General features: G+C 38.4%; 1 protein-coding gene across 3 annotated transcripts in view; it reads left to right on the top strand.

Moving 5' to 3' along the window:
• Positions 1-19,566, top strand: part of LOC105055842 (calcium-transporting ATPase 3, endoplasmic reticulum-type) — a 64,439-nt gene that overhangs the window by 22,873 nt on the left and 22,000 nt on the right. For all 3 annotated transcript variants that reach the window (XR_012136301.1, XM_029267813.2, XM_010937842.4), the window contains 8 exons: positions 1,537-1,681; positions 8,334-8,441; positions 9,080-9,232; positions 9,348-9,452; positions 10,026-10,222; positions 13,703-13,814; positions 14,187-14,285; positions 14,369-14,514. Coding sequence is in view for 2 of the 3 variants with exons in the window: in XM_029267813.2 (XP_029123646.1) it covers positions 1,537-1,681; positions 8,334-8,441; positions 9,080-9,232; positions 9,348-9,452; positions 10,026-10,222; positions 13,703-13,814; positions 14,187-14,285; positions 14,369-14,514 (1,065 nt within the window). In the remaining variant the exon portion in view is untranslated. The remainder of the gene's footprint in view (positions 1-1,536; positions 1,682-8,333; positions 8,442-9,079; positions 9,233-9,347; positions 9,453-10,025; positions 10,223-13,702; positions 13,815-14,186; positions 14,286-14,368; positions 14,515-19,566) is intronic.

Raw genomic sequence — 19,566 nt, 5'->3', positions numbered from 1 at the left:
AATTTCCTGAAATGAAAAAGAGCCAAACTGATAAACTGTATCTAAGTAGTTCAAAAGTCAATCACCTCAAGAGATTCAATGAATGCCATGCAAAAAAAGTTGAAATAAGGAAATTAAAATTTTATGGCCTAAGAGAAGTTAATATAAAATTTTCATTAAAATAATGATGAAGGATTTATCCACAAAATGATGGAGGTAACAATTAGCTAGCCTTAGCAACATCAGTATGGTTAATCATTTGCAGGTTCTATGTTCTAGTACTGTGTGGCACATAAAATATCATTATCTTGGGTGGACCTAACAAATGCTGCATGCTAGGCTTACAATACAGAATGCAACGTGACTGTATATTAGGCCTTGTTTTGCCATAATACTAGTGAATCAAGAACACATCATTGAATTGGAAACCCCACTCCTATATATCATTTTTGTGAGAATCCTATACATACTTCTTGGTACAGCTCATTTCTCTATTTGACAAAAACCAACAAAACTTTTTAAGTAAATATTATCTCTTGCAGTATGGATTTTATAAATCCTACAAGCTTGTTAATATAGAGTAGTGCGAAAGATCAGGAAAATGATTTTTTTTCTTAATAACTGCTAGAGGTTCTTGGAGAATGATATGCCATTAAAAGCTTCTATTTGACAAAATCCAACAAAACGTTTTAAGTAAATATTACCTCTTGCAGTATGGATTTTATAAATCCTACAAGTTTTTTAATATAGAGTGGTGCAAAAGATCAAGAAAATGATTTTTTTTTCCTTAATAACTGCTAGAGGTTCTTGGAGAATGATATGCCATTAAAAGCGTATTTCTCTTGTTCAATTGTCGTAGCATCTTGTTATGTTTTGCTGGTTGTATGGGGATTTATAATGCATCCCTGGTACCCATCCTTTTTCACCTGCAAAAAATAGTTATCCCAGGACGAAGTGAAAGGGTCTTCGAAAAGCTGTAGAAGCATCATTGTTTAGGGTATGGTTCTATGAATTTTTGGAATTTCTCTGATGTGGAGCAGCATTAAAGATCCAGAAACAGTCTTCTACCAAAAATAAAAAGATCTGCAAATAGCTAATTGTGGATTTCTCTTGAAAAAATGAAGTCAACTATATAATTTTGAAAATCTCTAGCTCTGGTCGTTGATTGTGCTTTTAGGCCTAACCTACACATCCAAGCTCATGTACTGAGATATGAACTTACTGTAATATTCCAAGAGAAATGATGGGTATGCATCTATCTGAGCCTATTGTTGTATCTATGTGAGATTTAGATTGCATTGGTTCTAATTATTATACTAAAAGAATCCAATGTAGTAACATTATAACATTTGTGCCATTAAAACTCAATGTCAGGATATCATCAGTCAATCTAATTCTGTTTGTCTAATTTATGCCTGCTTATATTTAACACAACTGTACTTCTCCTGATGGAGTTATGTACCTTGGTGATCTTTTAGTAACTTGCATTAACGTACACTTAGTTGCTTCTGTTTCATCTGATTTCTGTTTAATTGTGATGTTTTTGGTGTTATGTAGATGCTTGGCTCTGGGTACAAAAAGAATGGCCCGTTTGAATGCTATTGTCAGATCGTTACCTTCAGTTGAGGCTTTAGGTTGCACAACTGTGATATGTAGTGACAAAACTGGTACCCTTACAACAAACATGATGTCTGTTTCAAAGGTGAATCACTTGAAACTGTAGATGTTTTTTCTGGACTTTGTTTCCGTGATATACCTGCATTTCTTCAGATTTGCTGATAAATTACAGTACTTGAGAATGTTAATATAAGTTTCCAAATTAATCATATCCTTATAATCTTTTTGGCCTAGTCATACTTTTGCCACTTAAGCTCGATATGGCATGCCTATTTTCCTTTATAGATTTTGATAATCTTTTTCCCCTTATAAGTATAGTATTTTATTGTTGGGTGGATGTCTAGCTAGGACACTACTACCCAAGACCTTTTCGATGCCACGTGATGCAGCAGGAAGAAAGAAGAAATAAATAAAAAACAATCAAATACGTGGATAGTCAAAAAAGGGCTTGCCTTCACGGGGCATGCAAACTTCACTATGAGAAAAGAAATATTACAAGAGGAGATCTCACCCTCAACTCTCGTACATCCAATTTCTCTCTCACAGGAAGTTCTCTCTCACAAAAGCTCTCTCTAAGAAGACCCCCTGAACCCTTGAAGCGACCGCTGTCCGCTGTTCAGGAGCCTCTCTGCTCCTCCTTTCAGCGTCTCAGCCCCTCTCTCTTTACAGGTTCTCTGTTTCTGCGCACGTCTCTCTGTTTCTGCTGAAGAAACCACGCTGCAAGACCAACAGGGCACCACACGCCTTTCTGTTGAGCATTAGGCCCTTTTAAAGGGCTTAAACATCAATTAGATTAGGTTTAGAAGTCCTAATCAAGCTCAAAAAACTTTTCCAGCCATTGGATCGAGATCGGGATCAACCCATGCCCTCCGATTGTGCGTCGGTCCATAGAATACTGCCGTGGACCGCAGAAAACGTGTGGGAAACGCCCACGCGGTCCACGGAGCCTGCTGTGCACCACTCGGTCCACGGTGGATCAGGCAATCGGGCCTCAGAGCGGGGCGCTGGGCCTGGGACGCGCCCCGCGTGCCCGGGCCTGGGCCGGGCCCGCCCGCTGGCAGTACGGCCGCGCCGCTGTCGCTCTGTCGGCCCGCCGCCGCTCCAAAATTCGTGCCGACTTCTCTCGCGCATATCTTCTTCGTCCGAACTCTATTTAGGATGATTTTGGTCTCGTTGGATTCCATTTTTCATAGCGGACCTCATTGTGGGCTCAATGTGGATCGAATCTCGAGGCATCAAATCCTAACAATCTTCACTTCGACTCGATATTCGGCCTCCTCCTAACTCTAAAAGCTTCTGGATCTCTTCGCCTCCATGCCTTGGGACAATCGCCTGCTGACCATGGATGGATAAACATTGGAGTCAAGGTAGGCTGCTCGATCCCATCTCCATCGTATGCTGTGCTCCTGATTTGAGACCTGCTTGGGGCATCATCCTGTGGTAATAGGAATCTCACCTTGCGACGTTGCTTTTCCTCCTCCCGAGTCTCCTGTCTCTTGTCCGATCCACCTCCACTTGGAGCTCCATTTTGCTCTGGGCTTCATCTGGCTCCTGAAGCTCGCACTGGGCTCCCCTTCAGGTAATAATGTCCTCTCCTCCCCTTCTTCCCATCTAGAATAATCCTATCGCCACGTAGCACCTTCAGGATTCCTCCACCAGCTATCGTTTTGTAGCCTCTTGAATCCAGTCTGCTCAGTGAGATAAGATTCCGTCTGAAATTGGATATGTATCAGACCTCCCCCAATATCCTCATTGCACCATTATGTGTCCTCCAGCTGACCGTTCTGATGCCTCTGATCGCACAGCTCGATCTATCCGACAGATAAACAGTGTCCTCACTGTTCTTCAGGGAGTCTAACTGCTCCTTTCTACAATCTATATGATAGGTGCATGCAGAATCTAAAATTCACTGCTGGGAAGAAGTAGATACTTCGTTAGATATCTCTATGATATCTTCCTCTGAATCGCTACTTGTTGTCCCCACAGCAGCTATCATTCGATTTTTGAGTTGAGGGCAATCTCTGGCTAGATGTCCCAACTCGTCACATCGGTAACATCTGGTTTTGCTCAAGTCCCTCCTGGACTTGGACTGTCCTCGTCGCGATCTCTTGTCGCTCCGTCTACCGTCTCCTGCTCCTCCAAAAGCCACCAAAGCTGAGTTACCGCCACCTGAGCTTGAAGCCGGGTTCTTCCTCTTGAGAACCTCGTTCTGGAGTATCGCTGCGGTAATCTTGTCCATCTTGATGGTGCTTTCTCACTAGAAGAGCAGTCACCAAAGACTTGTATGAAGGGGGAAGCGACGTCAGTAAAACCAGCATCCTGGTCTTCTCCTCAACATTATCACCAACGCTGAGGAGGTCGGTGAGGATCTTCTGGAAGTGGCTGAGATGCTCCTGCACGCTCCATCCCTCAGCCATCTGCAGCTGGTAAAACTGCCTCTAGAGGAAAAAAGTGTTGGTGAGAGATTTCTCCATGTACAACTCCTCGAGCTTCGACCACAGCACCGTTGGAGAAGTCTCGTCAAGCACATGGATCACCACTTCATCCGCTAGATACATGCGGATGGTACTCACCGTCTGCATCTGTAGCTGTTTCCAATCCCGCACCTCCATGGTGGTCGGTTTCTCTTTGCACAAGAGAGCATCAATCAACCCTTGTTGGATGAGCACGTCCTTCACCTTTACTTGCCACAAAGAGAAATTGTTCTTTCTATCAAATTTGTTGATCTTCATCTTGATTGATCCTGTCTTCTCCATCTTCAGTCTTGCTCACCATCGCTGCAATCTGCGTCTTTATACCGCCTCACTCTGATACTATTTGTTGGGTGGATGTCTGGCCAGGACACCACCTTCCAAGATCTTTTCGATACTATGCGATGCAGTAGGCAGAAAGAAGAAATAAACAGAAAATAATCAAATACGTGGATCAGCCAAAAAAGGGCTCGCCTCCACGCGGCATGCAAATTTCACCATGAGAAAAGAAATATTACAAAAGATCTCACCCTCAACCCTCGTACATCTAATTTCTCCCTCACAGGAAGTTCTTCCTCACAAAAGCTCTCTCTAAGAAGACCCCCTGAAGCAACCGCTATCCGCTGTTCAGGAGCCTCTCTGCTCTTTCTTTCAGCGTCTCAGTCCCTCTCTCTTCATGGGTTCTTTGTTTCCGCTCGTCTCTTTGTTTTCGCTGAAGAAACCACGCCGCGAGACCAACAGGGCACCACACGCCTTTCTGTTGAGCATCAGGCCCTTTTAAAGGGCTTAAACATTAATTGGATTAGGTTTAGGAGTTCTAATCAAGCCCAAAAAATCTCCAGCTGTTGGATCGAGATCGGAATCAACCCATGCCCTTCGATTGCGTGCTGGTCCACGAAATAGTGCCATGGACCGTGCGAAATGTGTGGGAAATGCCTGTGCGGTCCACGGAGCCTGTTGTGCACCGCTCGGTCCATGGTGGATCGGGCAATTGGGCCTCAGAGCGGGGCTTGGGTCGTGCCCCTGCGTGTGCAAATATGCCTGGGCCACGCCCGAGCCTGGGCTGGGCTGCACCCTACGCGCGCCCAGCCCGTACGCTGGCCACGCCTGGGCCACGCACCGCCACATGCGGCCGCGCCGCTGCCGCTCTGCTGACCCGCTGCTGGCAGTCCTCCGCCGCTTCGAACTCCATGCCGACTTCTCTCATGCATATCTTCTTCGTCCGAACTCCGTTTGGGGTGATCTTGGTCTCGTTAGACTCCGTTTTTCTTCGCGGACCTCGCTGTGGGCTCAATGTGGACCGAATCTCGAGACGTCAAATCCTCACACTTTTTTTATCTTGTATTTTTGCAAGGATAACTCGCTTATACTCATTAATTCAAACTTTTGCTATATGATTATCATTTGCATCAGTAAACTGTATCAAAAATCTAGAAGATTAAATTTCAAGTTTACCCATATATCTGACTACATCCTGATCTTATACAATTCCTTTGTAATTTTTGAAAAAAGTGAAAAACAACATTTCAAGGACTAGAGTACAGAAAGGAATTGTCTGTTGTTCTTTTGTGTGTCTATTCGTAAATGTGTATATGTGTGTGTGTGTGTGTTGACTAGAGTGCAGAAGGGTATTGTCTGTTGTTTTTTTTTTGTGTCTATGTATAAATATGTGTATCTGTATATGTGTGTGTGTGTGTATTGTTGTTTGTTCCACAACAGGCATACCAGACAATTCCAAATAGGCGTGTAAAGACTAGGAAATATTAAGTGATGGTTAGGTAAACACCACATACATCAGAACCCCATATCGGCTGAAGCACTAGGTGCCGAAAGCACATTTGACTGTGGAAAGCAAGGCCCTAGATTATGAAAAGTGCAGCAGTTGCTTAAGAAAAAAATATTATTTGTGATTGAAACACTGGCATCATAAGTTTAATTATTCAGGTTGCAACATCCTAAATCATGACCATCTTGAACAGTAATTATTGTGTTTCACATCTTCAAGCATCAAATCACAATACCACTTTCTATAACATTTTTTTTAAACAAAAACCAGCAAAAATAAACCACTGGACATCCTAAAATAGATTCAAGTTCTAACATGATAGCAAATATCACTTGCCAGAATATGTTTCATGTTTCTAAATAATACATTACACAAATGAGTAAACCACGGAACATCCTAGAGTAGCCTTGGTGATGGCCTCAATAGACCAAAATCAACATTAAAACAAAAATAACAGCTCTAAGAGAATGGGTACAACAAGAAGGGAAGAATAGTGCTGGTCATTGACCCAAATGCCTCTCATTTTGTCATTGATAATATTGGGTATGCCATATCTAAATCATGCTCTATGCCTTTTTGTAATGCCATTTGATTAATGTATGACTTGAAACAAATGCTGGACCACTCATGCTAGATGCTATCTTGCCCTTTTTGAATGTCTTTATGCACACGTAGCGCCCTCTTCTGGATTTTGTTTCTAAACATCTTGAACAAGAAGCAAATAAGTCATGTGGGTTTACATAGGTTATAACCAAGGGTTGAAACCTTTTTGTGCTTAGCAACTAATCAATACCAGCTATGAGCCTATATTGTGGGGGCTTGTTTGACTAGTATTGGGAGTGGACCGGTATTGCACCATATTGCCTGTATTTAAGTGCATCGACCCTATATCGCTTGGTTTTTTTGGCTCATCTATACCAAGTTGTATCAATGATGCATGTTAGAGCTGCTTGACCCTATGGTTTGGCAACCCTAGCTCCAATTTCACCGAGCCCTATGTTTTGGAACTCCCAAAAATCAAGATGGAGGTTCTGATAGCACCATCAAAGCAAAACGAGCCAAATCTTGAACTAATGATAAGAAGTTCACCACTAGGACAAATCCGACAGTTCGATATTCACCATTGGGAGGCAGCTGATGGTCACAAGTTCACAGTCAAAACCAGGAGACTTTGGATACTGCCAGTACGGTGTTGCAACCACTGTCAGAAGACAAGTGACACTGTCAAAAGGAAACTTTTAGAAGGCTTTTTCACAATGCAACCAAATCTGAGATGGGACTTAATCATATCCAACCAATTGTGCGAAGACCTTGGAGCACCATGTGAAGATCGCGGAGTTGAGTCCAATTTGTAGATGAAGACCGGGGTATCTGAAGGTAGACCTGTTACCATCCGATGGCATTTGAAACATAGTTGCAGTCAAAAACCTTCCAATGATAATTAGATCACTGCCAGAAGAAAATCTCTTCTAGAAGCTCAGTAGCAGTGAGATTGAGAATATTTAGTTTGTAAGCTTTAGAGTTTGTTTTTGAGTTACTTTTGAACTCTTAGGACACCTAGTTGACCCTATCACTTGTAAGAGGTCCCAAAGCCTGTAAATTTCTTTGATGTTCCTCGTGTTTTCATGAATCAATAATGAAATTTTGCTTTCTCGTGAGTGCATGTTAACTTGTGTTTACTCTAAATAGTAAATATCTTTTCTGTGTGGTGGATTCTATGCAAGCCACGGTGGATTCCTGGGTTTGACAGCAAGGCCAGTTGGTGGAGTTCTTAGTTGTGGGGTGTTACGGCAGCATCAGTTGGAGTCCTTGGTAGCAATTGCGCCCCCTTGGTAGAGGGGTGCCAAGCTACTAACTATCTCTAGGTAGTTTGGTTCCTTAGTTTTCCTTAGCATTTAGATTTTGAAATATATTTTCTGCTTTCTTGCTTCTAGGTTTAGTTCAATCTTTTGCCCAGTAGTTAGATTACTTAGCTAGTTTAGTCTTCTGCTAGGTAGCTCTAAAGCCGAGGTCAGGCCTTCCCTGCCTGCATCAGTAGATTCTGGTGTTAGAGCTAGGTTTTTCCTTCTTTTGCGCTTGTGATTTTTCTTTTAGACCATTGATTGCTTATGTGATGCATGCTTGCTTAGGGTCTCGACTTGAGTTTGATCCAAATTTTTTTAATTGAATAAAAAGGAGGATTTCTAGATACTTTTAAAATTTTGACTGCTTTCAAACTCCTAGTTCTCCCAAGCTAGCTGTTCTCAAGCAGCTTTACAATGTTTTGATTTCAAGTAGAAGGTGTCCTGCTTGGACTGGAACTCTAGATTCCAATAATTGATCTAGTTCACTAGTTGGGATAGAATTTATTCAATGGATTATTCCCATTGTGACCTATTTACAAGAAAGGAATGCAATTTGACTTTTCATATTTTGGCTGCATTATGAGTTATTTGAACATGTTCATCTTATTTAATTCATAATAACTTATATGTTTTCAGATTTGTGTGGTCCAATCTGTGCACCGAGGTCCTATTACTAATGAGTACATTGTTAGTGGAACAACGTTTGCACCAGAGGGTCTGATTTTTGATGCTGCAGGAGTGCAGGTAGTTTAGTTTCCTTTTGCTTTTAGCATTTGTGTTGGTGATATGGCATGTTCTGTGGTGCATGCTGATGTTGATTATCTAACTAATTTTCTTGATTAAAATGTTTGTTATGTTTTTTTTTTTTTTATATATTTTTTAATGCTGTCGTTTTGGACATTTTGTTTCCTCACCATGACACAAGTTATAAATTCATGATAGCCAACCAAGCTAAAACTGGCTAGAAGCTGTGTTAATGGGTTAAATGATATGAGACCAGGAAGTTCTTGCTCTGTAATTGCCTCTATAACCTTGGTCCCAGCTTACAATTCTTGCACTATCTCCTATTTATCATAGAATATTTGGAGGGTAATTGTGGACAAATACTTTAACTTCTAGTTACTTGTGAAGGGCATATGCAGACATATCATGAGATGTTCATGGTAACAGAAAATTGACAGTTCTTTTTTGATCTTATTTTCCATTGTGATTATCTGTAGGCCACATTATCATTATTACCTCTGTAGTTCTATGACATATTAGCAATAACAATGAAAACAACCAGGCCTTGTCCATTAATATGGGTTTTGAAAAAAGGATCTGTCTTAGATGTGAAGATCTTCTTTGCACATGTGCTGATGTTCTTTTGTCATCCTCTGCAGCTTGAGTTTCCTGCTCAATTTCCATGTCTGCTTCATATAGCAATGTGTTCAGCTCTTTGCAATGATTCTATACTACAATATAATCCGGATAAGAGGAATTATGAGAAAATTGGGGAGTCAACTGAAGTTGCTTTACGTGTGTTGGTCGAAAAGGTCCGTTGATATATCTGGCTCTCAAGTATGGTTGCACTTTTGTGTATTTTTGTTTGGAAGTGAATGGACTTCACTCACATATTGGATACGTCTCTTTTATCTAAATTGTTATCAGGTAGGCCTTCCTGGTTTTGATTCTATGCCTTCAGCTCTGAATATGTTGAGTAAGCATGAACGTGCATCATATTGCAACCGATATTGGGAACACCAGTTCAAAAAGGTTTGTGTATTAATTAATATGGCAGTGGAACTATAGTTTAATGTTATAACATATGTTTCAATGCTATTTCTAATGCAAGTTATATTGTTTTTCTTTGATATCTCTGTATTTGCAAGGAAGATCCCCCCCCCCCCCCCCCCCCCGAAAAGTCTTGTGAATTCGGTCTTTGACATGGGCCTGCTAGTTCTAGAATGGACAGTACAACTTTAAGTTTGCAGAAAATGCTTTTGATTTCATATTTCTCATAATTTGTTACTGAATACCCGCTTCTATATATTGGTTTGAGGGGAGAAAACTTCGAGTCATGTATACTACATCTTCTAGTTAGCATCTTGCATCTAATTTTTTCAAGCACCATGCATGAATTCTGGAATGGTTATGAAGTATTTGCAGGCTAACCTTAGTTGAGATAAAGCATATAATTCGTGGTTATAGCTGTCCATCTTTTTCCCCATTGTACTTATTTCTTATTATGCAACAGACTGACAATGAACATATTTACCATTTTCTTGAACTAAGATTTGGTAATTGGTATCATCTCTCTCTTTCTGATATCTCATTTTTCTTTAACAGATCTCTGTGTTAGAGTTCTCTCGTGACCGTAAAATGATGAGCATCCTTTGTAGTCGAAAGCAGCAAGAAATCATGTTTTCTAAAGGTGCTCCGGAGAGTATAATCTCCAGGTGCACACATATTTTGTGCAATGATGATGGCTCTTCAGTTCCGCTAACCGCTGATATTCGTAATGAGTTGGTGGCTAGGTTCCAAAGGTCAGCTTGTCTTCTGTTTTTTCACATAAACTTGCAACGTTTCATCAAATTTATCCAGTCTTGCTATTGCTTGATTCTTATTGAAAATGATACTTTGGAAAATGATATGCTTCTATTCATCAGGCTTATCTACATTATGAAAAAAATCATTTTGTTTGTTTCCTTTTGGGAGGTTGCCTCTAAGGATTTTAGTGACCCTGGCATGAGGCGCCAGGATGTCAAAAGAAAAAGAAAGGGGAAAAAAGAGAAGGACTTGGTTATCCTTTTTTATTTCTTATAGGAAGTGAATCAATAGGTGCAATGCCTACCAAATGCTTGACAGTATTACCAGCTCTTGAAGTTACGGTTTTGTTATGGAGGTTCATTATTTGCTGGATCTTTTTATGCCATCTGATTTTTTTTTTTTTTGAACCTTTTTTTTCTTAAGAGGAAGAATCTGTTCAATAATATAGAGAGAGACCAAGGTGCTTATTATTTCCTTAACAAGATAAAGCAAGGAAGAACCAAAGAATCATATAGAATAACTGCAAGATTCCTTGGAATGATAGTGTTGAACTTAGAAGTGTGAATTTGTAAGGTTTGAAACAGAATTCTTAGCCATGCAGGTTGTCTGAGATCAACAGTTTGTTAGACCTTGACGTTCACAATACATTTATGACAAAGTACACACTCAACTAATTAACTCAGCATAGATGAAGGATTAAGCTTCATTTATGTTAGTTGACCAATGGCTGGAATTGATTTGATGAGTTGGAGGTTGATCTGTACTATAATAATAGTTTAAGAATACCATTAGACCTCTCTTTTTAGAAATCCCACTCAGGGGTATCAAACTGGCTTACTCAGGCATCCATTTAGCCTCATCAACACCCATACCTGTCAATTTTTTTATGTCAAAGTAGTTCTATTAGACTTATAGGTAGCAATTGTGGAGAACATATGGTGCTTGCATAATGTCCATGACCCAAGCCCGGTAGACCTCTTTATGCTTTGATTCAGAGGCATCCTTTCAAACACCAAGCTAGATTAATAGGACATCCATCTCCAGTGATTTCCATTCCTCTGACTTATGTCCTTTCCAAAAATGGTCCCATTATGCATGTTTAGCATGTCTGGGGCATCCATATGGTGGTTGTGTGATGTTCATGCTTAGTTCAAGACCCAGTCTCAAACTGAAAGATCTAATGTTGTAGAGTGACCCTGATGCACAGATGAATTTGGGCTCACTTGCTTGCTCCACGTGCATCATACCAAATCTCAAGGTTGATCATGTGCTCGATCATGCCAAATTAGTAACAGGCAAGGATTACAGTAATTGGTTATATATAAGACCTCTGATGGAGGGAGGAGACAAGAATATATATAGCTCTTTTGAAGATTATCTTTAAAATAAAATATCCTAGTGACGTATCACTGAGATTCTCTTTGAAGCAAATTGAGACGAGGATATTAGAAGCATACAAGAGGGATGCTCTTTGAGACAAATTAAGTGAGACAAGGATATTAGAAGCATACAAGAGGGAGGGTATTGAGAATGCATGGACAGGAAACAAGAATTTCTTTGGGAAGATTATCTTTTAAAATAAAACATCCTAGTGATCCATCACTAGAATGCTCTTTGGGAGGAATTAAGCGAGGCAAGGATATTAGAAGCATGCAATGACCAACATAATTGCTGCTGATGCCATGACAGAGGAAACATGAAAGAAGAAAAGTTGAAGAATTACATAATTCATATATTTGGATATTCCAGATAGGAGGGTGGGAGAGTTTTACAAATACAAGAGCAGTACAAAAATCTAATTCTTTTGAAGATTATCTCTTAAATAAAATATCGTAGCGATCTATCACTGGCATGCTCTTTGACACAAATTAAGTGAGACAAGGATATTAGAAGCATACAAGTATGCAACAACCAACATAGTTGCAGCTAATGCCACGACAGAGCAAACATGGAAGAAGAAAAGTTGAAGTAAGAAGAACCAAGGTACACAATTTGGATCTTTGGATCTTATAGAGAGCCCTAAGGGTGAAGACATCTAAGTTGTTATAAACATAACCTTTATCTATATGAAGCACTCTTGTTTGACGTGGTAGTCAGGAGCTGCTGTGCTACTTGTGTTTTTTGTGCACATGCACTGGCAAAGAAAGATGCACAAGTTTGTGAAAAAGATTTTTAAGTCACATTGCTGAGATATGTTACTTTACTCAAATTCTAAACATATTCTAGTTTGAATTACTTTATTACTAGTGCTTGAATATATTTATCATAAATAAGCCTATTTTATTACTAGCATATATAAATCTAGGATTGCAAATCATTCTAGATATCTGTGCAGATTGCGTTTTAACATGCCATTATATAGCTTGAAGCAATTTATCATAGACAATAACATGATACAGTTATTTCACATATTAGCAACAGAAGGATAATTGTGGTATCATTTTGCTTCTAACCTAGGTCTGAAAGGCATGCATGCAATTACACAGCCCAATATAATCAACTGACTCCATATGAAATATCTTTATCCATATTTTGTTCATTCTATTGGCATTAGAGAATTAAATATATTTATTTTAAATATAGTTGACCACTAGTCCTAGCTTGGGCTTGGCTTTTATTTAATTTTATATTTTTTAAATAGGTCTCTAACGTCATGCATATCTGCGTGATACCAGTGGGGTACATATTGTAACGGTCAGCTGTTGACAGCAGTAGGGCCAGCACACCTGATTTGGCTAAACCAGGGCCACAGCACTTGGAATAAACTAGATTGGATCCAAACTAGTCGTCGACTGATCGATACTTGATATTGATTGGGAAGCCTTATTTTTTGTGTTTTCAATCATTTGATGTGGGAACCAAGAAGCCACATGTCCAATATATATCCATTTACTTTAATTATTACATGGAAATAAGGAATACTTCCCTATTTGAGTTCAAAAAAAAAAAAAACTCAGTAATTCAATTCCTTGGGAATAAAAATTCATTTCTTAACTTTTATTTGAATTCCAGATTTTTGGGTCGGGTCAAAATATCAACTGCTACATTCAAAGGTATCCTGCAAATCTTAAGGGCTATTATACCCAAACATTGTTATGAGCCCGCTGGATAGCAAAGGTCAATACATTCCAACAAGCATGACAATAGTAGATTATCTTTAGTTCAAAAATTTGCCAAAATGATCTTTTGAAAGACTGACATCAGGAGTTAAAAATATAAATATTCTCTTATAATAAGACAAGCTGATTTCATAGTCAATGAGCTTGTTCATTTCTTGGTACTGTATCTCCATGCAACATTAGATGGTGACAACTGGGTCGCACTGAAAATATTGAACATAAAATAATTGTTGGCAGATGATCAATCATCAAATTTCTAAATTCATCCTTTTAGTTAATGCCATTTAGCTATGAACTCTACCATTTTCTCCAGTCTTCAAGTATCTGAAACCTGCTAATCATGCTACTGAATGACAGCTTTGCAGGAAAAGACACCTTGAGATGCTTGGCGTTGGCACTGAAACGCATGCCCATGGGTCAGCAGACTCTTTGCCATGAGGATGAGGCAAACCTGACATTTATTGGATTGGTATGCATTCACTTTTTCTCTTATTTTGTTAGTTAATATGTGATTGTCACTGGTATTAGTACTTCTGAGTTTTGGCTTTATCAATTGTCTTATGTGTAACTTATGAGTTTTGACCTTACATATTCTCTCATATATATTGTATCAAGCGTCAAACTCCCTATAAATTTACTATGGTGTTTAGAGTTTTCTTTTCCCCTTTAGATTGATTTAGATGTAAACTTTTATTTGCATGTACTTTCCCTGCAACATTTTCCCATAAGTGCAATTCTCGTGCCTCTTGAACTGTTTCTCTTTGTGAAATCCTGTATAAATCTAATCAGTGAAAGTTTACTAATGATCGCTTTCCTTCATTTTCTTGTGATCTGTCTTCAGGTCGGAATGCTGGATCCACCAAGAGAGGAAGTAAGAAATGCTATGCTATCCTGTATGTCTGCTGGAATACGTGTTATAGTTGTCACAGGGGATAACAAAGTAAAGAGCATGATCTTCCTTGTTTGCTTCTTTTCATAGAATATAATCCTTGTGATAGAAAAATTAATTTTGTGCTATATTAGTCTACAGCAGAATCTCTGTGTCAGCAAATTGGTGCTTTCAAGCACTTGGATGATTTTACTGGGTACTCTTATACCGCCTCTGAGTTTGAAGAACTTCCACCCATGCAACGAACATTAGCACTGCAGAGAATGGTGCTTTTTACCAGGTAGTTACATTTTTTTTTCTTGCGTGTTTTATGTCTGTGAGATGCAATTTTTATGTCTTAATACACTAGAGTGCAGTTAATGAACTTACCAGTTATCTTCCAAATCTTCAAGATTCCTTATTAAAAAGATCTGGTACCCATGGTCACTCTTAAAAACATCCTTGCAAATGTAAATTTCTTAGATATATTTACACACTTATTTCTTGTTTTGCATCTTTAACGTGGATAAGAATTGGGGTTTGTGAAGACTCCTATCTTTTCATTGTTAACAAATTAATCTGAAAATGGTTATTGAAGAAAACTCTTTATACTATTTTAATATATGGTTCTTGTAAGAAACAAATCTCTTCATACTATAATTTAGTATTATGGGCAATAGCAATATTCTCTTTGTGATTGCAGTAATTAATATCCTATTGAGCTGTAGCAGTCAACCACCTTTAAACGAAGATTGCAAATTTCAGCTGAAATCATTCCATTTGAAATGGAACTTTTTTTGGCTGAGAGTGATCAAAAACTAACCAAAATTTTTGTTTTGGAATTTTGGCTGGTTTTGGAAAAACCAAAGTAAAGTATGATTTTTATTTTTTATGTTTCTTTAATGAGTAAATTTGTTTATTATTTATAAAGATTAATTGATGTTATTTTTAATACATTTGTTCAATCACAAATTTATCTGTTAAGGATCAATGGTCAATATGTTTATTTGATGCAAACCTGAAAGATTGCAACACAGCTTCGAAGCAGCACAAAAACAGAAAAAAGGGTGAGGGAGGGGGACAATTAGATAATTCATAATATATATTTTTGCTATCTTGGCTGTTTATTTGTTTGTTGTTTTTAGTGATAAAGAAAGGATTACTTGTCATCATTTTTAAGGATCCTAGAGGTAGTGCTGTGTATATAGTGTGCAGTGTCTCCATTCTAACTGAACTGACAGGTATTGTTTTGAGTGGTTTTTATACTGAAATATCATTCAAGCTTGATGCTTATATATTGCTCAAACTTCAAGAGGGAAAGAAGGCTTTGAGAGGAAATTATGCATGGTTATAAGATTTTAACCGAATCTATGTAAATTGTAATTGTAAATAACTTTATAACAAAATACAATGATGGGAAATCACTTGCCTTGATTTCTTTTATTTTCCTTGTTCTTGAAGTTTTGACTGAAACTTCAAGAGAAACTGCCAGAACTGGGGAAATCAGAAAGGAAACCAAGATCTAAATCCTTGCTTTAAACAATCTTCTATATAGTAGTACAAAAGCTAGCAAGACATGTGTTCTAGCTTCTTTGTTAGAACCTCCCACCAACTCCCAAACTTTACAATTGTTATTGGCGTTGAGGAGTACAACTTCAACTGCTTTAAAAGCTTTTTGTTCTGATGAATTTGCTTAATGATCAACATCATCCACTGACAGTTGGAGCTTGGACTTGCCTGGAACTGGTTTGACATCCTTATTTGCAAACAATTTTAAAACCTTAGGTTGGTTGCTTTAAACACAATAAGTATCCAAAACAATTTGTCCCTTTACTATCTTTATTTCTTTCAGTTGTTGATTTAAGTACTCAATACCCTGCCGATGTTCATCATTGCTCCATTAACCATGCTTGCTGCAACCTTTCCTGGATTGGTGCATTTTCCCTTTTTACTTGTTTTCCACAGGGAACCGTATTCAGCTGACTTCCCTACTACAAACTTGTTTCGATTTGATGATGGTAACCCAAATATGAATGTTTGCTGAAAGTTTATGTTGCAGTATTTTTTTTTTTTTTTTTTTGATTGTGCCCAGATATGAAATTCTCTTGTTATTTTCTTGTTGATTGAAGTAACAACTGATAGCAGTAATTTAGGAGAGGATAAGGTAAAGTTGGGAGTTAGGAAGTAAAGGGGTATTGGGGGAGGAGAAGAAGAGAAAGTAAGGGAGGAGATAAGAACGGCTTCCCCTTCTTTCTTTTATTGCTTTCTTACATACAAGCAGAGCTTTCAGCTAGCATCCTTGTGAAAAAAATAAAATCGGTTCGTTTTAGGATGCTGAAAAATAAGTACTTCAGATTTGAGCACCAAAGATTTGTTTTGGTCATTTAACCCATAGCAAATCAAGTTTTGCAGTACCATTGTGTACTGCTCAATACTGGGCAATCGTACTATATTGATACTGAATTGATGCTTGGTACGGGGGCATATTGTGTATCGGCATGCTCGACCGCCTCCCTGTATTGGGCCTGTTGACATTGTACCAACATGGTTCCTGTGTAGGGTCTGGTATGGAGATTAAAACCTTATCTCAAATAGTGACTAAAAGATAGAAAGATTTTTCATAGTTGCAACTTGCATGCAAGGTTTTACGTATCAACCTGGTATGGGGAGTATCAAACCGACCTTACACAATATTGATGTGGTACAGGGGTTCAATATGCTCCTATATTTACACGTGATAGATATGCTATGTCAACCCCAATAGCATACCGTGTGTCTGTGTGGGAGAGTTCTGTACCATATTGACCTATACCCATAAGGTACTTGTGCAGGGCCCTGAACTGAGACTTAAAACGTGGGCCAGACTTCAAAGACTCCTAATAGTTATCAATAAATTAAACCTTGAGATGATCAAATTGTATACATGTAAAAGTTTTCAAAGCCTTTTTGATTGGGTTCTCCAACTCTCAAGGGCCTGTCATAGATGTTTTCCTTGGCTGCTTTGTCTTGCATTAGTGAGCATCTTTGCTTGAAAGATATTCTTGACCTTTTGGTCCTATACAAAAACTTTGGGATGCCACATTATTCTAAGGGCAGCCGAGCAACCATGTATGCACAAGCATTCATCTGACCACGTTAAATAGCACACAGGAAGCTTTTAAATGTGGTTGGGATGTGTCTCATGAGTGCATAGCATGAGCCTAAGCACCCTAGCTTCATTAGCTTGGCACTTGGCCTAGTCAAGATGTAAGGCAAGTGGCCTATTATGGTAGGGCAGCTCAAGTGAAATTAAGCTTCCATTGATTACATTGCTTACTTTTTGGTGTAGTACATGTATTGTTTAATTTTGAGTCACGATTATTAGTACTCAAGAGAGCATGAGGGGAGCAAAAGTGAAAGAAGGCGGAGGGTGTAGTGCCTTGTGCAGTCAATGATCTTATCGGATAAGGGTTGGTGGGAACCTTTTGAAAACTGACATTGGTTCAGATGGTATGCTTCTCTCTCTTCTTTCTCTTTGTTCATTCTCCTTGTCCTCCTCTCTTCCTTCTCCCTCTGTCTTTGCCCCTGTAGTGGCGGCTATTGATGTCAATGCTACCTTCTGCCTGGTCATCCTCCCCTTGCATGCCTTCCATCCTCTTGCTCCTTTCAATCTTGTCTTCCTATGTCTTCCTCCTATTTTGAAATAGCAACCACCAAGGCGCCATGCAGTCTGCTAGCTACTTGCATATAATGGCTGTATTTTAAAAAGTTGAAATGCTAACTGAATATTTATCTCATATTATCCTTGATTTATCAAGGTTGATCATGAGCAAGCTTTTTGGTTTCGGCCGAAGCCAATTTGTTTGCTGAAGCCAATTTGCTTCAACCAAAAGATATATGTTTGGGTTTATGACTAATTTCCTTTATCTAGCGTGCTCGGTTTTTGGTGGTTTTGTCTGATTCAGTAGTTTCAACTAGTTTTTGACTAGCTCTGGCCAGTTATAACTGAATACTAACCAAAATTACTTTCACCTCCTTGTTTGACAATAAGATTTTAAATCTCGTGGGACTGAGATGTCCGGATATCTCCATGAAACAGGACACTCCGTTGTGCCATCCTGTCCCGATAGCCATCTCGGTCATGCATCGCAATAGATATCCTCCATTTCTCTTCCTTCTTTTTTTTTTCTTTATTTTTTTTCTTTCCTTCTTTTCTTTCTTGTTCTTCAACCTTTTTTCCTTTTTTTCTTTCTTTTTGTCATCCCTTTCTTTCTTTTTTCCTTTTTTTCTTCTTTGTCTTTCCTTTTTCCTTCTTTCCTTCCTTTTTTTTTTCTTCTCCCTTCCCTTCTTTCTTTCATTCTTCTTCTTCTTTCCTTTCACTTTTTCTTTTTTTATCTTCCTTCCTTTCTTTCTTCTTTCTTCTTTTTTCTCTGTATGGATGGGTTTCGGAGTCCTGACCCTGTCTCAATCACATTTTCTCCTAGGAGCAGGATGCGACGGTCGGGACGCTCCTCATCCTGCCGGAATGGAAAACCTTATTGACAAGTTCATATGTTTGATTTTTTTTCTTTGATTCTCTTTTTCATTGAATCTCTTTATTAATTAGAAAGCATTACATGTTGATATGATTCTTTTTTTATTTACTAATTAGAAAAAAATTCGTTACTAATTAGATACTTTCTCCTTTTTTTGAAATAAAATAAAATATTAAAGTGAAGTAATGATATAAAAAGGTTTCTTATTTGAATGGGGCTTTTCTTGCTTAGATAGGTTATTAAAAATGAAGTTGAATGAACTATTCTTAGATAGGTTTTTCTTTGCTTCAATGGATTATTAAAATGGATCAAAGCCTCATATGCTTAGATGAGTTATTGAATGACCTATGCTCAGATTGTTTTTCTTTTTCTTAGGTAGGTAAAAAGTTTGGAAAAATGCTTAGATGAGCCTTTTTCTTGCTTAATTGGGTATAATATGGGTAGGAAATTTAGTTCTGTACTCGTGGTACTGAATAAGTGTACGTAATTGAATTCTGTACTCTTGCTTGTTTGTTGTCTATCCTCAATACATTAGTACATTACTGCAATCTACATAATGTATTAAGTTTCAATACAATTCAATATCAGCCTAAACATGCCTTTATTACATAAATTACGATCCTAGATAACTGCAAACACGAAAAACAAATGATGTGAAATAACGTGCCCTGATTTCTTTCTTTTTTTTTTATTTATTTGGATTTTTATAAATTTTTGGCCTCAATCTCTGAAACTCGTAGCAGACTTATCAAAAGCAGATCTCTTTCTGTGGGACAGCCGGAGCAGAGTTTTAAAACCTTGATCATGAGCAAGTAATACTGGCACAAAGTAAGATTACT

This window comes from Elaeis guineensis, chromosome 13, assembly GCF_000442705.2.
Source record: "Elaeis guineensis isolate ETL-2024a chromosome 13, EG11, whole genome shotgun sequence".
Lineage (NCBI taxonomy): Eukaryota > Viridiplantae > Streptophyta > Magnoliopsida > Arecales > Arecaceae > Elaeis > Elaeis guineensis.
This window is presented reverse-complemented; position numbering and strand designations above follow the sequence as displayed.